The sequence below is a fragment of the Alnus glutinosa genome, chromosome 1 (genome assembly GCF_958979055.1).
Source record: "Alnus glutinosa chromosome 1, dhAlnGlut1.1, whole genome shotgun sequence".
Lineage (NCBI taxonomy): Eukaryota > Viridiplantae > Streptophyta > Magnoliopsida > Fagales > Betulaceae > Alnus > Alnus glutinosa.
The window spans coordinates 42,720,602-42,746,616 of record NC_084886.1 but is presented as its reverse complement, the minus strand read 5'-3'; the positions used below and the strand labels follow the sequence as shown (position 1 = coordinate 42,746,616).

At 36.0% G+C, this 26,015-nt stretch overlaps 2 protein-coding genes across 3 annotated transcripts; one reads left to right on the top strand and one right to left on the bottom strand.

The window, feature by feature from the left end:
* The first annotated feature begins 10,581 nt into the window (after window positions 1-10,581).
* LOC133882480 (uncharacterized) lies at window positions 10,582-14,560 on the top strand. Of its 2 annotated transcripts, none has more exons than XM_062321677.1 (2): window positions 10,582-10,775; window positions 13,220-14,560. In XM_062321677.1, the coding sequence occupies exon 2, from the start codon at window positions 13,274-13,276 to the stop codon at window positions 14,309-14,311; it is 1,038 nt and encodes a 345-aa protein (XP_062177661.1). In that variant the 5' UTR covers window positions 10,582-10,775; window positions 13,220-13,273; the 3' UTR covers window positions 14,312-14,560. The 2 variants fall into 2 exon arrangements, with proteins under 2 accessions (XP_062177661.1, XP_062177655.1); XM_062321671.1 differs by having other exon boundaries at window positions 10,584-10,775; window positions 13,232-14,560.
* Window positions 14,561-15,807: 1,247 nt separating this feature from the next.
* Window positions 15,808-24,757, bottom strand: LOC133858955 (uncharacterized). Its single transcript, XM_062294401.1, has 8 exons — window positions 24,583-24,757; window positions 24,352-24,442; window positions 18,268-18,343; window positions 17,863-18,143; window positions 17,676-17,758; window positions 17,193-17,304; window positions 16,190-16,264; window positions 15,808-16,112 (listed from the first exon to the last, which is right to left on the bottom strand). Exons 3-8 carry the CDS (start codon window positions 18,281-18,283, stop codon window positions 15,921-15,923), a joined length of 759 nt encoding a protein of 252 aa, XP_062150385.1. The 5' UTR covers window positions 18,284-18,343; window positions 24,352-24,442; window positions 24,583-24,757; the 3' UTR covers window positions 15,808-15,920.
* Between the last annotated feature and the right edge of the window lie 1,258 nt (window positions 24,758-26,015).

Below are 26,015 nucleotides of genomic sequence, written 5' to 3'. Positions count from 1 at the left end.
GTTTAACTAATGTAAATTAAGGGGTCCAAATATACAATATTTGTGACACATCAAATACCCACAAACTTACATTTTGCTAGTCCCTTGGCAAAACAAAATGAAAAACAAAATCAAAGCATGAAACATAAGTCCTTTTTCATGGGAGACACAATTGCATTTAGCGTATGCAACAAGCATTTTAAACACATAGGACTCCTTAGTGGACGAGTGAAGTCTCGTGAGGGTTTGCCAGAAATGATACCCACAAACATTGAAACACTGTGTTGTCAATAAGAAAGAATTTTCACACGAACCATGGTTCATACATCATTGTTATGCTTAAAAAGACAAACTCTTTCATCAACATCAACAGGAGATCCAACATCAAATTACTCATAAATGGATAATTAAGACATCACGTTTTCTCAAAAGTGTAGAGTGAAATTAACATGTAATCATGAGGTTTCATTTTAATCTCAAGATAAGTACCTCAAAAATCATTGGAATCCCTATCAAATGAAACAACCAAGGCAAGATATGTTTTTTATTTTTTTTTTATTTTTTATGTTGGCTGTGCAATGCTCGGCTCCCTTAAGCTTTCTAATTGACCCATGTAACGAGTGTTGGGCTAATGGCTCCCAAACCAGATGGTCTTAGGGCACTAGATGTAGAAACATTCCTAATGGCTTAATTACTCAAGTCAAAAAGGCTACGAAGCCAAACTAGTCATACAATTAACCAAATTGAAATTCTCACCTTTTGACGCGAACAATCAATGCTTAATGAGGCAAGAGGCCTGGTTACTCAGTAAAAACTCAAAATGGTCTTATTATAAATATATATTTTTTTCCTTTTTTTGTATAAATATATATATAAATATCTTTAGCTCAAACTTACAACAATTTTTTTTTTTTTTTTTTTTTTTTTTTAAGAACAAAAAGCCAGTAAATAAACAAGAAACAAAAAGACAGAGTGTTTTTCCATACTCCCAAACTTGAATTACACATTGTCATCAATGTGTAGTGTAGAACATACATTACCAAAGATACAGAAACATCAAGGTGTGAAAGGTCAAGGCGTCCCCCAAACTTAAACACCAAAACACCTGTAAACAAAAACTAACAACAATATTTATCATAGAAACAAACATCAAAAGGTTAATTGCTGTCAGAAAAATAAAATAACAATAAATTAAATGTACAAAAAGTAAAAAGGGAAAATAAAATTTACAGCGCCTTCCCCGATCATGTGGATGTCCAACCAATCCCTTCCACCCTTTCTTCTTTAAAATTTAATATCCCTCGGGTGGAATGTTTCGCCATCTTATGTAGCTCACTTGCTTGCTTCGAAGGATCTTCTTAGGACGATGGTTCCTAGATTTGCGCGGTTGTGTACATCGATCCTTGAACGTTTTAGCACAAGATGGCTCCTTGAGACATTGAAGAATTGAAGCTTGGGGATCATGAAATGTCTCAAGAAGGATTGTGATGAAGGAATGAGCTTCAGTACTCATTTCCTTGTCGTTGGACGACTTTGGATTAAACGGGGGCACTGCTTGCTCAAGGTGCTCCTCTCTTTCTTCCTCCTCAGAGCTATCCATAGTTTCTTCACTTTTCAATATGGTGATGGCAGGGACATGCTCATGATCAGAATGGCTAGCATCATCCTCATCAATCATGTAGTACCATTGAGCCATCAGTTGATTTTGAAGCTCTTCTTCCTCTAATCTGGTGACTTCAGCAACCAGATATTCCATCTGTCATTCTATCCTAGCAATCGCTTGAGTGTTTTTCATAGTAGTATTCTTCATATCACTAATAGCCCGGCATGTGAGCTCTATGAAGACCTTGAGAGTGTCTTCCAAAGTGGACTGTGAGGAAGAAGCTGGATAATTGTAGGATGAAGGATGAGAAGATTGGTTATTGAACTGCGGATACTCGGGATGGTGTGGATCAAGGTATTGGGGAGCACTATTTCCCATGGCTTGAGCTTGCCACGAGAAATCAAGATGGTGGCTCCAGTCCGGGTTGTAAAAATTAGAATTTGATTCGAACCTCGGGCTGGAGAAATTGGCGTTCATTTGCTCATAGGAAGGATTGCAGAATTTTTCCCAGGATGGACAACTACTAGCACTATGATAAGGATCGGAGCAATATGAACATGATTCATGTGGGTTAAAACTGTAAGGGTAGTTGGTTGGAGCAGGTGTCCTACCACTAGGTGAAGCATGTTGTGCAGAAAAATCACTATAAAGTAAAAATTCATGTTTCACTTACATCCTATAGCAAGCAAATATCCCACCTAAGATATGAACCAATTTTATTTATTCATTTATTTATTTTTTACAAGTTAAAAAAATATTAACACAGAAGCACAAACAAATACACCCAAAATTAAAAACTCACAAAATGGACCAAAAATAAATTTTTTGGCAAAGTTTCAGCTAATGATCCGCTGCAAGTGGTGCCCTTTGCATTGGTGTGCTCTAGCACAATTCCGTGTATAATCTCACCAAAGCTGCAAAACAATGACAGAAACTTCTTTTCTTTTCTTTTTTTTTTTTTTTTTTTTTATTAGTTAGACAATAAATCAAAAACAAATAAAAATAAAAAGGAACAAAAATTGGAGGAAAAATAAAACGAAAATCTACCTAAACTAGTAGAAAAATAAAATCAATTCAAACAAAAATCAATTTCCACAAACAAAACAACTCCTCAGGAACGGCGCCAAAAACTTGTGAAAATTTTAAAACTCGCAAGTGCACGAATCGTTTACAATATAGCGTTATGCAAGTGCGAGGTCGATCCCACGAGGAATTGTGTTGTGAAAATTAATCCTTATTCAAACTAATCATATTTTAACCTAATTCCAAATATAGGGGTTTTTGACAAAAGAAAACATAAACAGAAATAATGAAAATAAAGGGGTCTAGGGTTTTGGAATCCACGCCCTCTAAATCATAGCAAAATATTATCATGTTCATCAATACTTATCCGAAGTTGTCACTATAAAAATCTTATGTATGTTCTACTATGCTTCAAAAAATTGTTTAAATCATTCAATGAATCCATTCTTTGTACAAATCACAAAAGATATCCGGTTTAAACCAAATCATCAAATGTATCCGTATAGCAAAACATAATGAATATCCAACATTTATATATATAAACCAAGCAATCAATTAAATAAGACTATTTCAAATCATCACTTGTATCCGAAAATCACAAGAGATATCCAAAAATCATCTCAAAAACTGATAAGAAGTAAAACATTGAAAATATTAACCCCAATAAAATCAGATAGTATAAACTCTCATGAAAACATTTTCGCTCTTCAATGGTGAGGTTTCATCTTCAACCTTAGTAGAAGGTTTAACTACACATAATAAAATAAATAAAACCTAAGACATTAAATTAAAAACATAAAAATCAAACATTTACAAAAGACATATGGTGCAGAAAATCTAGCCCAAGAAGGAGAGAAGCAGAGGCGTAGCCTCTGCTCTCACACTTCTCTTTCTTTTCTTTATGCCTTTTCTATTCTTTTCGTTTTTTCTCCTATCTGTTCTTCTATGGCATGGTGCTACCTTTTATAAAGAAATAGCATGATGCAGGTTGCTGTCTTGGTGGAGTGTGTTGCCTTCACGTGATGCCCATGCTGTCCAAGCTGGAGTGTGGTGTCCAAGGTGCTGTCTGGAGGAGTTGCTGGGCGTGCTGTCTAGGTGCAGAAGGTGCTGCAGGTTACTGTCCAGCAGCTGTTGTCCCTTACAGGTGCTGTCAGGCGTGCTGTCCAAGTGCAGAAGGTGTTGCAGGTCGTGCAGGTTGCTGTCCAGCAGCTGCTGTCCCTTGCAGGTGCTGCAGAGTGTTGTTGCTGTTCAGGCCTTGGGGAGAGCTGCTGTCCATGCTGTCAAGTGCTGCAGAGTGTTGTTGCTGTCCAGGCCTTGGGGAGAGCTGCTGTCAGGTGCTGCAGAGTGTTGTTGCTGTCCAAGTGCTGTCCAGCAGCTGCAGGTACTGTCCAAGTTGCTGTCCATGCTGTCTAGCAGGTTGGGATTCGGTGCTAGGAGAGTGCTGTTGGACGTGATTTGCTGCTGGAGAGGAGTGTAGAGCTGTTATCCATGCTGTCCAGCAGGTGCTGTCCAAGCTTGGGGGAAGTGCTGCCCATGCTGTCCAGCAGCTTGGTTCTTGGTGTGTAGAAGGAAGGGTGCTGCTGCCCACGTGCATGAGCTGCTTGGAGTGGAAATGGTGCTACTGTCCAGCAGCTTTGGGAAGGGCATAATCCCACTTTTGGTTCGGCCCTCAAGCAGTTTTTGGACTCCCCTCCATGTGTTCCTGCATGAGCAAGTTAAGGAGAGGTTTGTGCCTTGGATTTGCTGAAATGGGAGTGAGTGGATGCTTCTGTCCACGTGCTGCCCTTGGAAAGAATTGTGCAACAATTGTGACTCTTTTCTCTCTATTACCTAAAAAATGCTAAAGTACCAAAACTAACAAAAGCATTACAAAATAACAAAGTTAAAGGTTTAACTAATGTAAATTAAGGGGTCTAAATATACAATATTTGTGACACATCACCGGTTGCTGCAGTTGCGGTAATTGAAATGGGAATAACCAGGTACCCTATTTGCGATTATGATAAAATAACCGCAACTGGTTGTATACCCCTAGTCGAGAGACCCGTAGTACAATACTAGTGTCTCAATATTGCAGCATATTGTAATACCCCAAATTTTATTAGACCACATATTTATAAAACAAATAAAAAAAATACTTTTTATTAATAATTATTTTTTTTAAAGTAACTCTAGTTAATTTAACTAGATAATAGTTAACTATGGGTTAACTAGATTTTTTTTAAAAGATTAACTTAGGTTAATCTAACTAGGATAAAATTTAACCTTAGTTAAATAAATAAAAAAAGAAAAAAAAAGAAAGAAGAACTTGCACGGCAAGTTGCTTCCTTCTTCTTCTTCTTCTTCTTCTATTCTTCTATTTCTTGCCGAAAACAGAGACAGCGAGAGGGAGAGAGTGAGACTGAGATGAGAGATCGAGGGAGAGAGTGAGATTGAGAGAATGAGACCCAGTCCCCTTTCTCCTTTCTATCTTCTATCTTTTACTTTTTTTTTTCTTCTCTTCTAAGACCAAGAGACCCGAGAGAGAGAGAGAGAGAGAAGCGGACTGAGGAAGAGAGAGAGAGAGACCTGGAGAGAGTGAAACAGAGAGAGAGACCAGTCGGGAGATGGACGGAGATGGAGAACCAGGGGAGGGTCAGACCACCGGAGGTTCGATTTCTGGTGGTCGTTACTCGAGAAACCGACGGAGAGAGGAGAGGACCCGATGGAGCTAGAAGAACCGGGGTAGAAACTCGACCCTCCGGCGAGACCCAGACCCGACCCTCCATGGGTCATCGCCGGTGACGATTCCAGGGGCGATTTCCGGCGGTTCTGGCCGGAAATCCGGCGACTTCCAGTACTGGTTTTCCGGCTGATTTTTGAGAAATCCCCAAAGTAAGCAGTTTTGTAAAAACTAGATTAATTTCTTGGTTTAATCTTGTTGATTTTTTTTAGTCTTTGATGGGTAAAATTTGGAGTTGATGATTTGGGTTAAAATCCCATGTTCCGGCTTTGTGTGTGTGTGTGTGTCGGCCATGTTCTCTGTTGATGGAGATTTTGGACGGCTGTGTGTACTGTGATGTGGTGTTTCGGTCAGTGGGATTGTGTAGTTGTGGATTTGGGTGGAACCTCTGTGTGGTGTTTCTCCTCCCTGTTTTGGTTGAGCCGTGAGTTGAGTGTTGAAGGTTGCTGTGATCACTTGGTGAATTTTGGATTGATTGTGGTTTCAGGGGGGGTATAATATGTTTATGTTATGATATAGTGTATTTCGTGTATTTAAGTAATCCAGTTAGTGTTTTAGTATTGTGATGTTTCTGGATGTGGGATTTACTGAAATGTATTCCCTGTTTTATGATAGATTTGATAAATTTGGTGTTAGGTGTACGGGCTCCTTGATCAACTGAGTGGGTGTTTATTTGGGTTTGAAATAGACTGTGTAGTGAAGAAAACTGGATGTTTGAGTTAAGTTTCGATTTTTGAGAGATTTGGTGTTAGGATTAATGTTCCTTAATAATAATTTGGTTTTATTGGAAATATTAGTATTTTTTTTTAGAGAAGATGGATTTAAGTGTTAAACTAATAATGGAGAAAGATTGTATAAGGAAAGAAAAAAAAAAAAAAAAAAAAAAAAAAAAAGAAAAAGAGGATGATTATTTTTGTAAGTATATTTATATAGGATAATTTATTTTAAGTCTTAGAAACTTGAAATATCAGAACGCTCCTCTAAATTCGTCCTTGTGTTTTATCTAGGTAAAAACTCGACCCTGACGCTAATGGCAAGTCCAGGTAAGGGGATACAACACCGAAAAACCCCCAACAAGATTTTATTATAAATCTTTTGAAAAAGTGTTGGGGAATTTTACAAAGCGTTGATCATGTGATTTTTAATGCGAAGCTTTTATTGCTCATATGTTATTATTCAAGAATTTTGTGCATAAATTACAGTTATGAGTAAGAGCATTTTTAAAGATATGATTTATGCATAATTATAGATATGATTAAGAGCATTTTAAAGTTATGATTTATGCATAATTAAAGTTATGATCAAGAGCATTTCAAAGTATGGATTAAGCATGTTTACAGTCATGAATATGAGCATTTCAAAAATTATGAATTATGCATACTCAGAGATATGATAAAGAGCATTTCAAGAATATGATTACAGAGAATTCCAAAGTATATGATTCTATTAATGAATTCAGTTTTGAAAGAAAAGAGATTCTAAAGTTTAATTCTGCACATGACTACAGTTATGAAAGCGGCTCTTACAGTTTTGAAATAAAGTTTATAGATAAAGCAGAGCCTACAGTATTACAGAATACGTTCATGTGCAGTAATTGTTTAACCCTGAGGCACTATTACAGTTAGATTTGGTACCCATAGGGTAGCATGGCAAGTATACCGTAAGTCGGTGTGTGCTACCATCCGAGGTTGGCCTTCACCTAGGGAAGATCCCCAACCCGGCGACTCTTCTCTGTGACGACAGGCTGAGTCTATAGGTCCTTTGGACAAAGCCAACGTGCGCCGCTCACGGGAACTGGCGGTGTAGAGTCTATAAAGGGATAAACCACAGAGAAAGGTTTAAAGAGAAAACTGATAAAAAGAATTTACTGAATCATTAGAAAATCTGTTTAATTGTTCATATTGTTAATTTGCATAAGCTGTCATTCTTATACCATTCTTCATATTCTTCAAATTGTATTTAATTGTTCATATGCTATGCCACCTATCTTAAAACAACACATTTCATTTTATGAATCATGCTTTAATATGTGTTTTCTTATAAAACATAAACAGCCTAGCATATCACTTCTTAGACAATTTTTCATAACTTGAATCTCTAACTTATACTCAATCTAAAATCATATATCATATTCATACTTCTAAACATCATTGTAATCTTAATATATTCAAAAACACTTTAATCATCTAAAATAAAATAAAATCAACATACTATTGGTTCAGGTTGTAAAACAATATACATTATGCAATTCACTATATGTGAAATTAATTCTTAACGATGAGTAGAATAAATCTGTCATTATGACAATGGATAAAGATTATAGCATAAAAGTTTATAGCATGTTTTATTTCCCCTGGTGTTGTATTTTCCTTACTGAGTTGTCGAACTCACCCCTTTTTCCTCCACCCCTTTCCAGATGACAACAGTAAGACGAAGTCTTTTCCTTGTAAGGGCGTAGATCTTGCTGAGAGCGATAGTTCGTGATGAACCGGCCAAAACCCTAGTTTTGTATAGTATGTTTTTGTTCTTTTTGGAGTTCATGACCTTGGAAAGAATTATTAATAGAAAGGTTTAATTAAAATATGAGTTTTAAATTTATTTGTTGTAATTGCACGCTTCCATTTTTATGATTTTAGTACTCAAACTCATGTTTCCCTTATTTCCCAAAACGGGGGCGTGACACATATCGTCTTCATTAGTGGCCTAACTGGATTTAAACCCCGGATGATCCACACCACTAACGAAGCCGTAGTTGTGTAACCTCATTTGTACATGGTGCTTTAGAGCATCCCTAGTGAGCTCTCTATTTCAACATTTTCGCCAAATTTTGGTAAAAAACTCAAAAAGGCCCACTTCAACAAACTCTCTATACTTTATTTATTTTGGCTCTTATCATAATTTCACCCAAAATTGAACTCACAAATTTCATGAGCTATTCAATATTTTATCATTTTTCGTTTGTTTCCCGCCTCTCCCCTTTCTTCACTTTTCCTCTGGAGCTTGGTGCTGTTGTTTATGGTGCGGAACCGGTTGGCGCTTTCACCGAAGAGGGTGGCAGATGCGCATGACAGGGCCGGCTCGATGGTTGGTGGTGAGGCAGAGATCGACAATGTGGGCTTTTGTAGTATTGTTGGAGTCCTTTGCCGTGGGTCGATGCCACAGGGAGGTGGTGCGAAGGTTGGCAGCTCCACGAATTGTCATTGGGCAGTGGAACATGACATGTTGTTTCCGTGGCCGCAGCTGAAAGGTCGACGATGAGGGCTGATTTCAGCGCAGTGATGGTTTGGATTTGGATTTCCGGTTGGGGGTGGGTTTGTTTCTTGGTATTTGGGTGGATGGGTATTTTGGCAATTGCGATTTGCTGTCTTTCGGGGGGTTAAGTGCCTGTGTATTTCAATGGGGTGAGTTTCTTGCAATAATCATGGCCGATGGCGTGACTAGGGTTCCGCATCAGGCACAACAATACTTTTTCCACACCAGAAATGGCTGCTAGAGCCCACAACGTCGCTGCACTCAACATCAAAGGGAATTCTGCCATACTGATAGGAAATGGGTTTAAGTGTGGGAGAGTGAAGGACTACATGATGGAGTGGATTGGGAGTGAGAAAAAGGAGTGGTTGTTAAAGTAGTTGCTCTCAAAATCAATAAAATATATATATATATATATATAGTTAAAATAGAAAAATATTTAGAAAGATTGACGTAATAAGCTTTTTAAAAGTGATAGATAAAATAACAAAAGTAGATTGTTTAACTAAAATTTTGAAAAAATTTGAAAAGTTCACTAGGGATGCTCTTAGTCAACTATAAAACCATTGGATCAAAGACCAAATATAAAAGTAAATATTATTTACCATAGGGTCAAGCTCATCTACAACCATGTGTCCGCCATTCGTATATGACAATCGACACTATATATTCAATTGTTATAAATTGCATATGCAACGACTAAGAAAATAAATAAAGAGTTTAACATTAACAAATTATATTATTAAATAAGATAAGACTAATAATAGATTATAAGTGATAATATTTATATTATCAAAAGAAAAGAGGTTTAAGGTAAAGTGACTGAATTAGGAAATAAATATTAATAGTGGGACAAAAATTTATAACAATCTGGTTTGTAGAAAATTTCATACAATCCACATATAAGATTGACATGTGTCATTTAAATATGTGAGAAACACATGTTTTTTAATAACATGTGTTTCTCACATGCCAATAGACACATGTTAATCTTATATGTGGGTTTTATGAAATTTTATACAAATCGGTTTGTAGGAAATTTCTGTCATTAATAATAATGAGTCTTAGTGTAGTAAACAATTAATTATAACGGTCATTTTTAATTGAATTAAAAATAGTGAGTTAAATAACAATTAACAAATGAGAAAATTAGAATAGTGGGAGGATTAAAATAAAATGTAAACTTATTCAATGCCACGTGGCAGGTTAGGATTGGTTAAATGAATATCTTGCCCCCTTATTTTAAGGGATAATTGCACCACTGATCCCTGGGGTATGCTATAATTACAAATCACTCCATATGATTTAAAAAGTTAATGGGAAGTCCTTGTGGTAAACTATAATTACAAATTGATCACTGGAGTCAAATTTTGTTAAATTTTTGAACAGATTCTGTTAAATGCCATGTCAGCACCACATCAAATTAATAAGATGGTAACACGTGTCCATCTTAATAACAAATATAAATTTATTAAAAAATAAATAAATAAACTTTTTAAAAAAAAAAAGAAAAATAAAAAACAAAAAGGGGAAGGGCCACCCCCAAAGGTGGTCGATGGGTGGCCAGGCCACCCCTTCCTTCATTTTTTTTTTGATTTTTTTTTTTAAAATAAGTTTATTTATTTATTTTTTTAATAAATTTATAGTTTTTACTAAGATGGACTCGTGTTGCCATCTTATTGGTTTGATGTGGAGCTGACATGACATTTAACGGAATCTGTTAAAAAATTTAACGAAATTTGACTCCAGGGATCGATTTGTAATTATTGTTTATCACAAGGACCTCAAATGAACTTTTTATACCATAGAGAGTGATTTGTAATTATAGCATACCTCAGGGACTAATGGTGCAATTATTTATTATTTTAATTCGAGGATAAAAAAAAAAGAAAAAAGAAAAAAGAGAATAAATAATAAAACAATGGGCATTTTGGGTATTTTCCTCCCTCTTTTCTTCCTTCTTTCCTTTTTTTTTTTTTTTTTTTTTTTCATTTCCCCCCTGCGTCACCCACTAAAACCTAAAACGCAGCCGCTCTCGGTCCTTCGAGCACTAAGCCCTGGCCTCAAAAGAGACGAACAGAATGGTTCATTTATCCATATTAAACGTGTGAAATCCCTCTCTGATCTCTTTGATCTCCTTCACTATCGAAGAAAAAAAGAGTATAACCCTCTAGGGTTCACCACACGTACAACTGCCAGGTACTCTCTCTCTCTCTCTCTCTCTCTCTCTCTCTCTCTCTGTCTGTGAAACCCTAGTTTCATGGAATATTGTTGTCATTTTGAAATCTTGACCATAGCTGAGCAGTGATTTTTTCCTCTCAAAAAACTGAACTTTGTTTAGCTTTATATTTTTGTTCTTTTCTGTAAATTCGGTTTGGGGCTGTCTCCTTGTTCCTTTTTGGGAATTTGAATTATTTTTTGTAGTTGCATTTCAATTTCTTTTGTGAAACCCTAATTTCCTTTGTATACGAGGAAGGGTTTAGCATACGGAAACAATGAAATTTTTGGCTTCTATTATTCATTTTTGGTTTGGTAAATTGTGGGTTATCTTGAACACAGAAAAACAAAGAAATAGGAAAATGAATTCTGATGAGTTCCTTTTGTTATTTCTAGTGTAGGACGAAAGAGGAACAATTTTACCGAGTATTTTGTCATATGCAGTATTTTTCATGTTCTACTTTGTGAATGAAATAAAACGCTACCATGGTCTCAACAATCTAGACAACAATTGGAACTGGGGTTGCCAAATGAGCACCCATAGAAAGCTGAGGTCTTCTAACAAGCTAAATGGCAGTGTAGCCAAAGTTGTAGGAACTACATTATACACACAGAAAAAAATTGTATATGTGAAAGGGTATTGAATATCCTTAGTTTAGCTTCTTTTGGGGTAGGCAAAACTGAATTGATGCAAACTGTTTGGGATATTCAATTGATTTGTGTATTTATTAAATGTTTGTGCCTAGTACTGGGTTCTAGGATTTTATTACAAGATGTTTTAGAATTATTAGTGTGAGAAAGAAAGTATGAAGCTAAGGGATGCTGCTGTTGGTCAACTTGAATGTACCGAGTGTATCTAAACCAAACCGTTAGTGGATTATACCCTCTCCTTTGTCCAAAAGCTGTGATAGTTTCTGTCTCATTCTTTAAGCCGGGTTGAACACGTGATTAATTACTTTCTCTGTGTGCATGTGTGTATGTATTTTTTTCTTTTTCCTCTTTTTTTTTTCTTCCTTAAAAAAGGTGGTAAAGAAGTAAAATATTGTTAAGAGTAGTTCATTGGATCAAATCTTACTAAGTAAAAAGAATTAGCAAGATTTGGATCAATGATCTAACCAGATTTCGTCTCATGTCTTTATCGCAGTCTACTTAATACTTCATGATGGTAGGTTTTATTTTTCTGATCGTTGTCTTAGGATTTATAGAAAAGGAAGAGAACTTTTATGTGCTCATGGGTGTGTATTGTCCACTTTTTCCTTCCCTCACCCCCAGTGGATGGGTAGGATAAGATTGGGTTAGGTCTTAAGTTCAAATCTTACAAAACAAATCCCCCTCTCCAACCAAAAAGGGGGAGGATGTGATTCTTATATCTTGAGTTCAAATCTTACCAAATGACTAAATAGAAGATTTGAACCTATGAACTAAGCAATCTTATCTTTCCCCTTTTAACAAAATTCGGTTTGATGTTTTTTTGGTTCAATAATTTGCAAATGCACATTTCTTGACCTTTAGCAGCATTCTACTTGTACCTCATGATTGTTTGTTCTTGTTTGATCCTTTGTTGGATGATGATCTTGAGAAAATCTCAGCATGATGCACTAATTGTTAGGATTGATAAAATTGAACATAACATTTGTATGCTCATGATTGGTTTTTCCCCCCACCTCTTTTGTCTTAGTTGGTGCATTGGTTTGCTTCATCATTACGAGCTTATGATCTCTTCCCAAGTTTAGATGATCCACCTGAACTCAACTAAATCTTAATTCTAACTACATTATGGATTCTCATCAATTAACTTGGGTGGACACATCTATTCTTTGTTGCCATACTATTTCTATATTCTCTGTTGCTTCCTTATTGAATGTATCCATCTTTTCCTGAATTTATAACAATTCGGCAAAATGTTGGACATGTACCTAGCCTACGCGGAGAAGTATAAGAGTTCTATTGTCAAATTAAGCTCTCAGTTTCATTAATACGAACTTTCCATAAGCTCTTGCTAAGTATATACTATATGGCACAAGATTAGATAGCCTACCTCTACATAGATCCATGAACTTTGGGGCCACATTTCATTTATATTTAATTGCACTCACCAATCAAAGTTGAACATGCAATTTTTTGTACTTTTAACTTTGATTGAAGTGTGGGATCTAATCTGAATGCGTTTTGGTTTCTTTTGTTGCTAAATAGATCATCATTTCTATCCATGATAATTTATGTCTGTATTGAACTGAATGGTGATTTTCAGTTTATGTGGATGGACATAGTGCATAATATCTTCTTTAGTTTTCGATTTTTTTCCCCTCTAAACTGGTGAGCTGGTCAGAAATTCAGTTTACAAGCTTAGATAGTGGTTGTAGTCATGATAATCAGTTCAGCTATTTCATCCTACTTTGTTTGACATGGATTTTTAATTTCTTTAGTTTTTATCTCAGGATTTGCTGTGTAGCACTTGTTAAAGAAAGTAGAAGACTGAGATGGAAGTTGTTCCAGCACGGAGTGAAAATGCTTTGTCTACAGTTGGTCCAAGACCAATGGAATGGTCTACTGTCCCATATAGCGGCCCTCGAGCACCTGGGCCAAACGGAAAACAGCGTACATCAGGTTTGGAATCACCAATCATGTTGCTGGCGGGTCACCAGAGTGCTATATACACACTGAAGTTCAATCCAGCTGGAACGGCCATCGCATCTGGGTCTCACGACAAAGAAATTTTTCTGTGGAATGTGTATGGGGATTGCAAGAACTTCATGGTTCTAAAAGGACACAAGAATGCAGTTCTCGATCTTCATTGGAGTACTGATGGATCCCAGATAATATCAGCCAGCCCCGATAAAACTCTAAGGGCATGGGATGTTGAAACGGGGAAACAGATAAAGAAAATGGCAGAACACTCGTCGTTTGTGAATTCGTGCTGTCCTTGTCGGAGGGGACCGCCACTTATTGTCAGTGGATCTGATGATGGAACTGCCAAACTGTGGGATATGCGGCAGAGGGGTGCCATTCAGACATTTCCAGACAAATATCAAATCACAGCTGTCAGTTTCTCAGATGCGTCTGACAAGATCTTTACAGGGGGCATTGACAATGACATAAAGGTGTGGGATGTGCGCAAAGGTGAAGTAATAATGACGCTTCAAGGCCATCAAGATATGATAACAGGTATGCAGTTGAGCCCTGATGGCTCCTATCTTCTTACGAACGGTATGGACTGCAAACTTTGCATATGGGATATGCGTCCATATGCACCACAGAATCGATGCGTGAAAGTAATGGGAGGACACCAGCACAACTTCGAAAAGAACCTTTTGAAATGTGGCTGGTCGCCTGATGGAAGCAAAGTCACAGCAGGGAGTTCGGATCGGATGGTTTACATATGGGACACAACTTCTCGGGGCATCTTGTATAAGCTCCCTGGCCACAATGGATCAGTCAATGAGTGTGTCTTCCATCCCACTGAACCTATTATTGGGTCTTGCAGTAGTGATAAACAGATTTATCTGGGGGAGATCTGAAATTGAAACTTAAAATGAACTTGCACTCAGAGACTGTTTAAAGAGCCCTACAAAGAATTTGAAGAGGTTGCATTTCTACTGTAGTTTCCAAGTTGAATTTTGGCATCTTTATTGGCAATGTAAAAGATATGTTCTTCCATTGTGGAATATTGTTCCTGCGTGTTTCGACTGAAAGCATTTTCAGCATTTTTTTTGCCGCAAAACATGATTTGAAAAACTGCAAGTTCTAATGTCTCCCATTTTCTTTTATTCAAATTAATCAGTATAAGTGCACTAGTTAGTTTTTTTAACCTTCATTTTTAAAGCCAGATATAGGTGTAGTCATTCTTTCTTCCTTTGTTCTAACTTCTAAGCAATCTTTTTAGATGAACATAATTTTATACTTTGAGAGCTAAACAAGTTACTTGAAAAGCTATAGATTTATTATTTATTATTATTTTTTTGTCATTTTTATTGTCGTGAACAGTTTAATTTGTGAAAAATATTACTGTTAATTGTGATAGCATGTACTTGACCGTTGACCTTGTAAACGAACTACTTGGTAATTCATTCCTATTGGTTTAAGTCCGATTAGCAGGTTATGTAAGGGTCAGGGGATAGTTTATGGGCTGGACTAACGTCACTAACTTTTGCATTTTATGAATTGAGCCTTGGGTTTTGGATTATATGTCAAAATATGAAGGATTTATAAAGAATTCTTATATTCCATTATTACAGACCCAATTGCAATTAACGTTCCTAGTTTCTCCTCTAGGCTAATTGCTTTTAGGTGTCGTTCTATCTTTGATGGGTTCTAACTCCATTTGCAAAAGGGTATTTTCCCATATGAGTTTAGAACTTACTGTCATCCTGTCATTGGGATTTGGTTACCGTAGTTTTTCCTTTGCTTTTCTTATGCGATGACATTTTGGACAAATAAAAGAGTAATTCTATTTAGTAGATTCACGTATAACTGTTAATGATGTGGCAGTAAAATCAACTCTTGATCAAACGCCAAAATGTATTTAACTGAAATTATTTTCCTGATGTGGCCACTAAAATCAACTTTTGATGATGTGGCAGTAAAATCAACTTTTGATCAAACGCCAAAATGTATTCTAACTGAAATTATTTTCCTGAAAAATGATTTTTGCTTAAAACATTTTCTAAGAGAAACCATTTTATACCACAAACGAAGCCCTAATTTTGATCTTTCATCCCTACCTTCACAACTTCTCAGAAATCCTTTGTTGAAACTGCTGTTACGGAACTGCAAAAATGGAGTATATGCAAACAAAAACATACTACGATTTGCTCATTCCCTTTGACATCGGAGATCATTCGAACTCAACTTTCTTAAACCAGAGTACAATCTACCAAAACTTTGGACACCTAGAAGCTAAATCCAACTCTCGCAAACTAAACACCAGCACTATGCAGTAATTACTATGTATATATATAGGCTTTTAGCTAACTAATTTTTACTGCCACATCATTTCAGTTGTATAACAGTCGTATGATGAATATAATAAATAGTATTTTTCAATAAAATATATGACTTCCATATCCAAGACTATTACAATCCAAGTACATATTTTGCCCAAAATTCTCGAGTACAACTCAAATTGCATCAATCGATGATGTCGTCACTTCCTTCAGTGTCACTAACACCATCAAATTCATCATCTGACGCTTGCTCATCTTTGCCATCTTCGCCATCAGTTTCCATGGCATCTCCAGATATCTCTTCATCACTTCCATCCTTGTCCTCGTAGATTACTGGCACGGTTGAAGTATTTTTGTCTGCCTCGTCATCCACAACCTGCACAAAAGTTTCGCATAAATAAAACTCGACTCTTCCATAACTCCAGACCGCAAATTTACCAGCCAGAGGCTCACCCCTGTGTAAAGGATGTCCAAGCAACTGGATACTTGGATAGTTGATTCAAAAGTTGAAACTCTAGACTCGATTAGCTGCACGATATAGTACAAGGGCTACATAAGATATTAAACTTAAATCATAATAATCATTGTAATGATAGCATAGATGGGAGGAATTCAAACGGGCGTGTTAGGGTTTCTTATAATATACTGTGATACCATCCATTGTTTAGTTTTTCACCTTACAAACAAAAGCAACAGCAAAACCAACAATCTGAGAAGCATGCATATGGCTATAGGATGAGGACAAAATACGATAGAATACAGGTCCATTGATAGATAAAATATATATATATAAAAAAATGTTAAAAATTATATAATTCATATCGCATCGACAATTTAATCATGCAAAACTACTTAACTAGTATATAAGTCAAAACATTTTTCACGAAGCTTCTTATGTTATTAGCAGTCATCATATTTCTCTTCTTTCTTGGAAATGAGTATTCAATTTTTTTTTTTTTTATAAGTAATTTTTTGTTCCCAAGGGAAGGAGAAAGGAAAATTCAAACTAATAATCTCTCATTCATAATGCGTGATTCCTAGCCGGTTGAGCTACCCCATGGGATATATAAATATTAGATATCAAGAAAAAGCTAGTCATTTCCACAGTCAAGAAAATGTGAATTTCAAATTGCAGACACATTTTTGAAATATTCAACGCGAAGTATTAAAAATCGTCTTAGATGCATAATGACAAGCTCTCGTGCTGAATTATTGGTGCTAATTAGCCCACTACTAATGGAAATATGTAGATCTTGTCACTTGATGAAATCCTCAATATGATGAAGTCATATATATTTAAGAAAAATAAGTTAAAGACAATTCCGTATCCATCAACCCAAACAACTTCTACCACAGAAAGTAAACAGAAACCATCCCAACATGGAATCAACATTTTATGCGTCTTTTGTGGTAGGCTTACCTAAAATATTTCCACAATGAAGTAACCATTTCTAACCTGAAATAAAGAATTCAGGGCAAGTAAAGACGATTCCTGGGAAATTATTCCACTTGCATGTTGAAGAAGTACACTTTTTAGCCATGGCAGCGCACATGCCAAAATCGCACCTCTGGGATGAAAATACAACAAATTCAATTGAGCTCAATATCATATAGAAGTTTAACACAAGGATGGACTGCAATTCTAGAACACCAGCAAGACAGAAAAGGGGGAAACCAACATAAATCAAGAGCCACGGGATTCCCTTCAAGTGAATATCTATGTTGTCTTCAGGTTCTTAAGGTCATCAAATATATGTGGTTTTAATAAATTAGAATAGTGATGCAGGTAGGACCTCAGAAGGTCTAATTTACTTGCATATTCTTATAAAACAACTGATATAATTGGTAGACACCACCTAAATTGGCTTAACAAATTTATCACATTCATATTAACTAGACACAAATACACTCCCTAATTAGACTGCAGAAAATGTTTTACCTCAACTGAATAATCGATACCAGAGACTGCAAAAGCCTGAGAACATCCGCCAGATTCAACAATGCAACGGACTTCGCAATAACCTGCAAAGCAGAACCACATGCACAAAACACAAGACAATTTAAATCTGAACTCTTGCTTACTTGACCATGAACACAACCCTAGAAAGCTAAAAGCTAAAACCGACCTTCTCGTCTCGGTTGTACAAGCAATCCAACAAAAGCGTACGATCATCGGCGCGTAACGCCTGCCTGAGCAACACCTGAACCGAGTCCGCAGTCGGAGGCTGCACAAGCTGAGAAGAAGACTCCAGTTGTTTCTCACTGCTCTTGGCATCATCAATCTTGGAATCATCGCTCTTAGACTTATCATTCTGTATCGGATCCAGACTTGCGAGCTTCTCTCCAATGGTGGGCTCATTCTGGTCCTCCGCCTTCACAAGGATTCCATCCACTGCCTCTCTATGACCTGTGCAAAACCGGGTGCGTCAAATGAAACAACAGTGTTTTGAGAACTAATGTATCAAAATAGCTGTTGTCTTTCTATGAACATGATTTTGTGGAGAGATTAGAGAGGAAGAGTGAGGGCTTACTTTTCTTCTTCTTCATTGGAAGCCTTGGATCAGTTGGTAGACGAAGCAGAAACGAGATTGCTTTTTGGAAGTCCTTCTGCAAGAAATTTGAATGGGTTGGGATAAGAAGTGATGAGCAGTTTCAATTGCTAAAGAACTAAAGAGATTGAAAATTCGGATATGGACCCCAAATTGTTATTAACTAGTTTACAAAACAATACAATTATCAATCCAATCACCACAATTATAATTAACAAAATCAAAACAAGTATAAAAGAAATCAATATAGAGATTTTGGTAACGAAGTATAAATCTTTTGAAGAACTTTTCAAAATTAAAACCACTTTGAGGGCCAACCAACCCCAAAAGCATCCACCATAAAAGATTGACGCTATAGATTGTTCTACTTACAAAACCTTTATAACTTCGAAGATCCAATCTTGTAACACTGGCAACACACTCACATCCCATTGCAGTGGCTTTAGAACCTTTGGTGTTTTTCTATATGCATCACATTCACAGACGAACCTCGTCCGTTCAAACCAGAATTTTGATGGTTGTAGGCTTTTCTGTTGTTTGAATGGCAAAGAAAAAACTAGGAGAAGGTTTTGATCTATTTAGGCTCAAGAACAAGAGTAAAACTCTCCAAAAAAACTGAGAAACTGCACCTCTAGGTCTAGAAAAGTTGTGACATGAGATGCTTATATAGAGAGGAAAAAAACCAGGTTTTAGGTCAAAGTCGATCTAATTTAAAAAACTCAGTGGCTGGTCTTGGTTGACCGAGGCATAAGATCGATCGATCAAGCACTTAGGGTTTCACAAATTTTATGCAATATCAGCACCTCGGTTGATCGAGCATCTACTGAGCCTCTTGGGTTTTAGTATGGAACTTGCTGCACATGCTCGGTCGATCCAGCATCTACAGAGCTTACTCCATCTTCAGTTTTTGACTTCTCATGAACCGCATTTCGTTCCCGACACAAACCTAATGCTTACAACAAAACATGTTTTGACATAGAAATTACCAACACTAAAAACCTAACAAGGATTGTCATAGAGCCATTTAAAAGCTAAAAGTCCACAACATAATCCAATAGCTACTACACATTTTCATTTAAATCCAAAATATAAAATCATCCTTGCTACCAACTAATTATTATTTTTTAATAAGTAATCACAAATTCAATAAAAAGAGCAAAGGAGCAACCCAAGTACATAGAAAATATACAAGAGAGAAGCTTAACAAGTAGCGCAGAAGAGATCTAAAAAAGCATGAAAATTCAAAAAACTACAATCTGAGGCAGCAGCCCAAAGAAAGAGTCTTAAAGAATAAATTATTTAATTCCACTAAGGTCCTTGCTACCAACTATTACTGTCTGTACACAACTCGTTACATGTTATCATTTGTTTTACATTACAATAGAATCTACTGCTCCAGCATTGGCTTGCCAATCACCTCAAGAATCGTCCATTTGATTTGGAAGTTTTTATAGATAAGAACTTGGTCCTCAAATGCAAAGTGAATATGTAGGATTGCTTATCCTCCATTACCTATATCTAATGAGAGTTTCTAAAGGTGAATGAATCAAAACAGTAGGGTTCTCAATTTTCTGCTTTCCAAGGACAAACAAATAGAAGAAATTCTTTGTAACAAATTAACACTCAAATGCAAGGCAAACACTATCTCATCGCTCTAATTCATCAATTTTTACATTAGTTAAAATTCTATAGTTTGATATTCAAAGCTGTTCACAATAATCTCACTTGAAGATGCTCATCAACAACAATGCATTGCACACCAGTTTGCTCTATGATACAAAACAAAACACACACCCTATATCTTTTAAAAATAAGGCAAAATCCAACAAAGCAGCATGCCCATTACAATATGATGAGAAAGCAAAACAGAGCATGCCACAAACCTAGGGCTTTAATCGAGCCAAGTTTTGCTTGTTTGAATTCAACTCGATAAAATTATAGGTAGGCTCTGGAAGGCTGTTCGAACAAGGCACGAGCTTAACTAAAATAAACCAAACAAGTGGAGCTCGAGTGACTTAGAAACCTAGTTGAATGACCTTAGGACCTTTGAAGGGTAAAGTTCCAAATGAAGCAACAACTAGAACCATATAGAAGCAGAGCCATAAACTGGAGAGTCTTGTGCCTTCTCCAAGTTCTTACCCCACCTCCTCAAAATAGAATTTTTTTTAGTTTAGATCTTAATTAGTCTGTCGGTAAACATCATGAAATTCGATAAGCCAATGATTTTTTTCCGTGTTTCAAAAACAGATATTTGAACCAACCGATCACGCCCCCCCCCCCCCCCCCCCCCCTTTCTATTCCTCGGTATGTTTCCAAGGCTAAGACTACTATGAGGAGCATGCCGCAACAAAAGGATGGTCCCCAATGCATTTCATTCTTTCTAGAAGCGAAAAAAAATAAAAAAAAAGTACCCCCATCATAGTGAACCTCTCCTTGCATTTTCTCCAAAAGCAAACAGATCAAATATACAAAGCCAAAACAATCAGGTCCAATAATACTTATGAGAACCATAAAAAACAGATCGATTCTTGGTCAAATCTTCACAAGAAACTTACGAGAACCATCAATGGAGGGAGCAGAAAGCAAAGAAAAAAGTATGTAACATACCTTTTCACAGAAGTTTTTATGTCCCGGTCATATTTTCAGGAGGAAAAAGTTGTAGAGAGACAGAGCAGATATTTATACCAAAAAATATTATAGAATAATATTTTACTCAAATAAACAAAAAATATTCATACCAAAATTGAATTAAGTATCTTTTATGGACATATACAATTACTCTTAATCCAATAAATTATACTCTAAAAATTTATTTAAGCTTATTCTTCTATTTTTAAACTCAATATAAGAAATATGATTAAAATATTTAATTATTAATAAAAAAGTAGTTCAAATATGTAACAATAGAAAAATCGATAAAGATTGTTAAACTTAGAAAAAAAAAAAAGGGATAAAAAGTGGTGAGTTAATGAAACTAAACACATTGACATTTTTCTTATTCGCAAATTAGTAAGCAGAAAAATAAGTAACTAATGATTTTTATGAAAAATCTGAAAAAAAAAAATTATAAAAGTTTGTTTTAATGAAACATTTGAAAAAATATTATAAATTTTGAGAAGTGTTTTGGGTTTTGAAAAAGGTAAAAGTTGATAATTGATTTGGTTGGGGTCACATTTGAGAAAATTTGATTTGGTAAAATTTTGGAAGAGTGTTTTGTAAAAATTAAAAATATTTTTATAAAATAAAAGAAAAATGAAAAAAAAAAAAAATAGAAATAGTGCTGCCGCCACAGTGGTGTGATATGGCAGCCTTGGTTTTACAATTGCAAATGAACAACTCAACTCAATTAAGTCTTATTCTCAATTAGATTAGGTTGGCTATAGATCCTTATCAACTAATATGGATTGGCATCATACATCTTTTTCCGTGATTATATCCTATCTAAAAAAGTACTCTTTTCGCTTTTCTAATTAACATATCCTTCTTCCCTATTTCTATCCATGTTACGGTAAATCTCCCTCTTTTTCTTCTCACTCCCTCAACTGAATTCAAATAAATCCTTCCTGCTAGTGCATGGATCAGTATCCATTGCACATAATCAAACCGTCTTAAGTGATCTTTTCTCATTTGCTCTCTCAATAGGAGCCGCCCTTACCTTTAAACAAACGGCCTCATTCCTTATCTTATCTTTTCAAATATCCCCACCTATCCATCTCAACATTCTCACTTCAGCTACATTTATCTTAGGAATATCAAATATGTGGCTTCTATACAACCCAGCATTCTAAGTTCTTATCTTTCCTAACATTCCCATTCATCCATCTCAACTTCTCTTGTGCAGTACTTGGTGCCCAAAATTTTATGTAGTCTATCGCTAGCCCAAAGGAGGGGGGTTACAACATTTGGCAACCAGCATGAAACTTAGTCACTGTACAAAAGGACCCTTCAATTGCATATGGATAATGTGCTCTGCATATAGCTCATTATTCATAAGCAAAGCTCCTTAGCTCTGTTACAACTTGTTGACAGGGTGTTACATTTTTTTGTAATGGCAGACGTGGCTCCAATCAAATACTGACACGTGTCAGAAAGTTGTAAAAGATTTGTATGTCTAGCATTACTCTTACATAAAGGTAAAGGCCATAAATGAGCCCATTCTTTTATTTATTTCTTTAGGGACAAACACATGGCATGTGATAATTCCTTGTTGATTAGTCCAACCTATTACTACCTCCCGAACACCCCCTCCCCTTTCAAACCCAACCTGGAAAAAGAGCAGGAGGAAACTCTTAAACCGGCATAAGCACTCCTATGCTTAATCTCCCAATGCCATGACAAATGGGGGTAACTCGCGGAGACTATATCTAAATGCCAAGAGAATCAGTAGCATTTTCCAAATCGGTATCAGAGTACAAAAATACTAGATTGAAGAAAAAGTTGCTTATACTTATATTCACCCTACTGTCAATTTTACCATTCACCAGTCCTAGCCACATCATACCAACACCTTGAAAGATAGATAAAAGGAGTTTCTAACAACAAGTTCTTCATCAAATCATCATTTTCTAAACAAGTATTCTAGAACAAAAAAGTTCAACTCAACTCAACCAATTGGAAACGATTGTATGATTCATTTATGCAGCTTGGCCCTATCTAGTGCCATGCCTAAAAAGGAAAAAAAAAAAATACACAAGCAGAAAATATCTGAAAGCAATATCCCTTCATTAAGAGACTAGTCTTGCATCAATGTCTAATTTTTTTTGATTGGTAGTCTTACATCAATATTTAATTCATAGAGCATCAACCAAATTTTTTTTTTTTTTTATTGGAAGTTACAAAGGCAGCCAATAGGTCTTGAATCCACGAGCACATCCTCCACACCTTTCTTACAAGGCAGCCAATGGGAAGTCTTCAATTAATACTACTTACAGCTCTATGTGCATCCAAAGCTTTCATATTTCAAGCTTCTTCTTCTTTTCTTTTTTTTCTTTTTTTTTTTTTAATAAGTAATTTTTTGGCCCCAAGGGGACTAGTTATCTTCACTTTATGAAGCATGGTCCACAGCCGATTGAATTAGCCTTTGGGCTTTTCATAAAAACATTAAACAACCATCATATATTATAGACTATAAATCATCAAGGCCACATAGACCAAATACTACAGGCATAAGAAAAAAACGCTTTCTATGTTTGTGAGTTTTCACATATAATCAAATGAAAAATAATAAATAGTACAATTTATGAAAGGGCCGATTACACGGACGAGGTTCCAAAGCAAAAGAGACGCTTCCACAAAACAAAAATTATTTTCACAGATCCATTAATCAACTATTTACCTTACTCACAAGCAAATTGCAAGAATTTTTACGAGTATCTCAACTAACTAAACTTAAGCTTAACCAAATGCAAGATCAATCTCATCAAAATCTCGTCAAGCAAGAGATTACTCTAACTTAATTAACCAAAACATAACAAGCATGAGCATATGCTACGAATAAATCAAAGGCACATAAATTAGGGATTACTCATAATAAACCCAAGTATCCCAACTAAATTCATAAACCCCCTATTAAGTGTCCTGATTTCAATCATTTAAGCCTGATTCCAAATCAGATTATAAGAATAACCTCCATATTAACATTACATAACTATACCATCTCAGCACCACACCTAGATTCTTTCAAATATGCACAATTCTAAATCTGCTCAAACTTTCTCACGTCATTCTCGCTGTTAATTAATTGAGGTTGACAACAAAATCATTATAATCTAGTTCTATCCATCTACGAACTAACTTAGACGCATTGGGCCTCCCAGGATGCAAAACGTCAATGACCTGCGTCAAACACAGAGTACAATTGTAGCTGTAATAACCTATTTAGTTGGCGAAAAGTTTGAACACGAATAAGAAAAAGTTTTTTCCGAAAAACGAAGATTTCGCCTTAACCATACCAAATGATTTGCGGAGAGACCCGGATAACCAAATAATGAATTTTGTTTGTTCCGGATTTTATTCCCTACTATTTCTCAGCAACCAAACAGATCAGTATGGTATGCTATAACTCACGAGTTGTTTCCTGGACAGGAGCCTGTTGGTCACGAACTTTCTCGTTCGAATAGTCACCGCCTTGCTGTCCGCATTGTAATCGTTCTGACTTCTGAGAAAAAACAAAACAAAAACATCTCGTTCAACAACAAATAACATGACCAAAAAGACACCCCACGCATGTTTCGTATACATACATGCAAATGGATGGAAACCCTAATTGTTGGAGGAGGAAGAGGTTGAGAACCGTACAATGTTAGTTGTTTTCGCTTTGGTCTCCTTGGCGCCGGTGCCTTTAAGTGGAACTGCGAGATGGTATCAGGGTTTAAGAGGGAGGGAAATACTTTAGGGTCTGTTTGGCTTCTTCGGAAGTTAGGCTCCGGTTGGGACTGGAGTTGTCCGAGTCCCGCTTTAGTACCGAATAAGAAACGGGAGGTATTTGTTTCGGGTTTTCCTTTTTCCCGGTTGAATCTTGTGTCCTTTGCTAATTAAAACGAGTGATAATTTAATGTGATGCTATTCCATAAGCTTAAGTTTTATTATACAAACAATAATTTAAGAGATATTGAAAAAAAAAAAAATTATTGAATCATATAATACCAGATAAACATTCGTTACAACCGAAAAATCTTTACACACTGGCCCTGATTTTGCTTGTTAAATTTGTCATATGTTCGATTTTTTGGCATTGTAGAAGTGCAACGAATCCTACAAGACATGCACGGTACATTGTCAGAGGACAAATTGCTTGAAAATAGCCCATTTTTTAAGGCCGATATAATAGGTAGGGCTGTGCTGAGTACCGACCCCCTCCGGTTAGTACTCGACTCATAACAACGCCCACTCCAAAGGCAATCAATAGACAATTTTTATGTTAGTCGTCCGACCATAAGGGGTTATAGTCACCAACTGCATCCAATCACCTCAAGTCGTTTCAAGGTTAGTACACCACCCACCCAGCCACAATAGATCAAAACCTATGAGCACTGAGCAGATAAAAAATATGGATGAATGTATAATAAATTCTTGAGTTGACGCGCGATTTGAAAATAGTACTTCACTTTTTAATTTTAAACATTTATTCCTTAACTTTTTTGTATTTTTGAATTGGGTCATTCCGTTCATTTTCCATTCAATTTTGTTAACTCTGTTTAGCTGAGTTACCAACTAAGTCTAAAAACGAAGTCGTTTCAATATTTTTTTAAAAAAAATAATAAAAAAATTGAAGGAAAAGAAAAGAAGAAGAAGAAGGGGGTGGCTCTTTGGCCGGTCTGGGGTGGTCGAACCGCCCCCATGGCCCATGGGGGTGGTTCGTCCACCTCCAAGGGCCAAAATCCATCAATTATAATTTTTTGTTTCCTGTCATGAGGTGGTTTGGCCACTCCAGACCGGCCAAGGGGTTGCTGAGCCACCCACTTGGCCAAAATGGGGGTGGTCGACCACCCCATGGTGGCCAAGGGGGGTGGCTACCCCTTTTTTTTTTTTATTTTTTCTTCAATTTTTTTAATTATTATTGTTTTTAAATAAAATTATTAAAAAAATAATAAAATATTAAAACGAAATTATTTTTAAACTTAGTTGGTGACTCAACCAAACAGAGTTAACAAAATTATATGAAAAATAGACAAAATTCAAAAAAGTTGAAGCATAAATGTTTAAAATTAAAAAGTGAAAAATTATTTTCA

Excerpts from the sequence above, each read along its gene's own strand:
- LOC133882480 (XM_062321677.1), top strand. The coding sequence starts at position 13,274 with ATGGAAGTTGTTCCAGCACGGAGTGAAAATGCTTTGTCTACAGTTGGT.
- LOC133858955 (XM_062294401.1), bottom strand. Across the intron at positions 17,305-17,675 it reads GTATCGATTATTCAGTTGAG|AGGTGCGATTTTGGCATGTG; the intron begins GTAAAACATTTT and ends TTTTCATCCCAG. Across the intron at positions 16,113-16,189 it reads TGGACATCCTTTACACAGGG|GTTGTGGATGACGAGGCAGA; the intron begins GTGAGCCTCTGG and ends ACTTTTGTGCAG.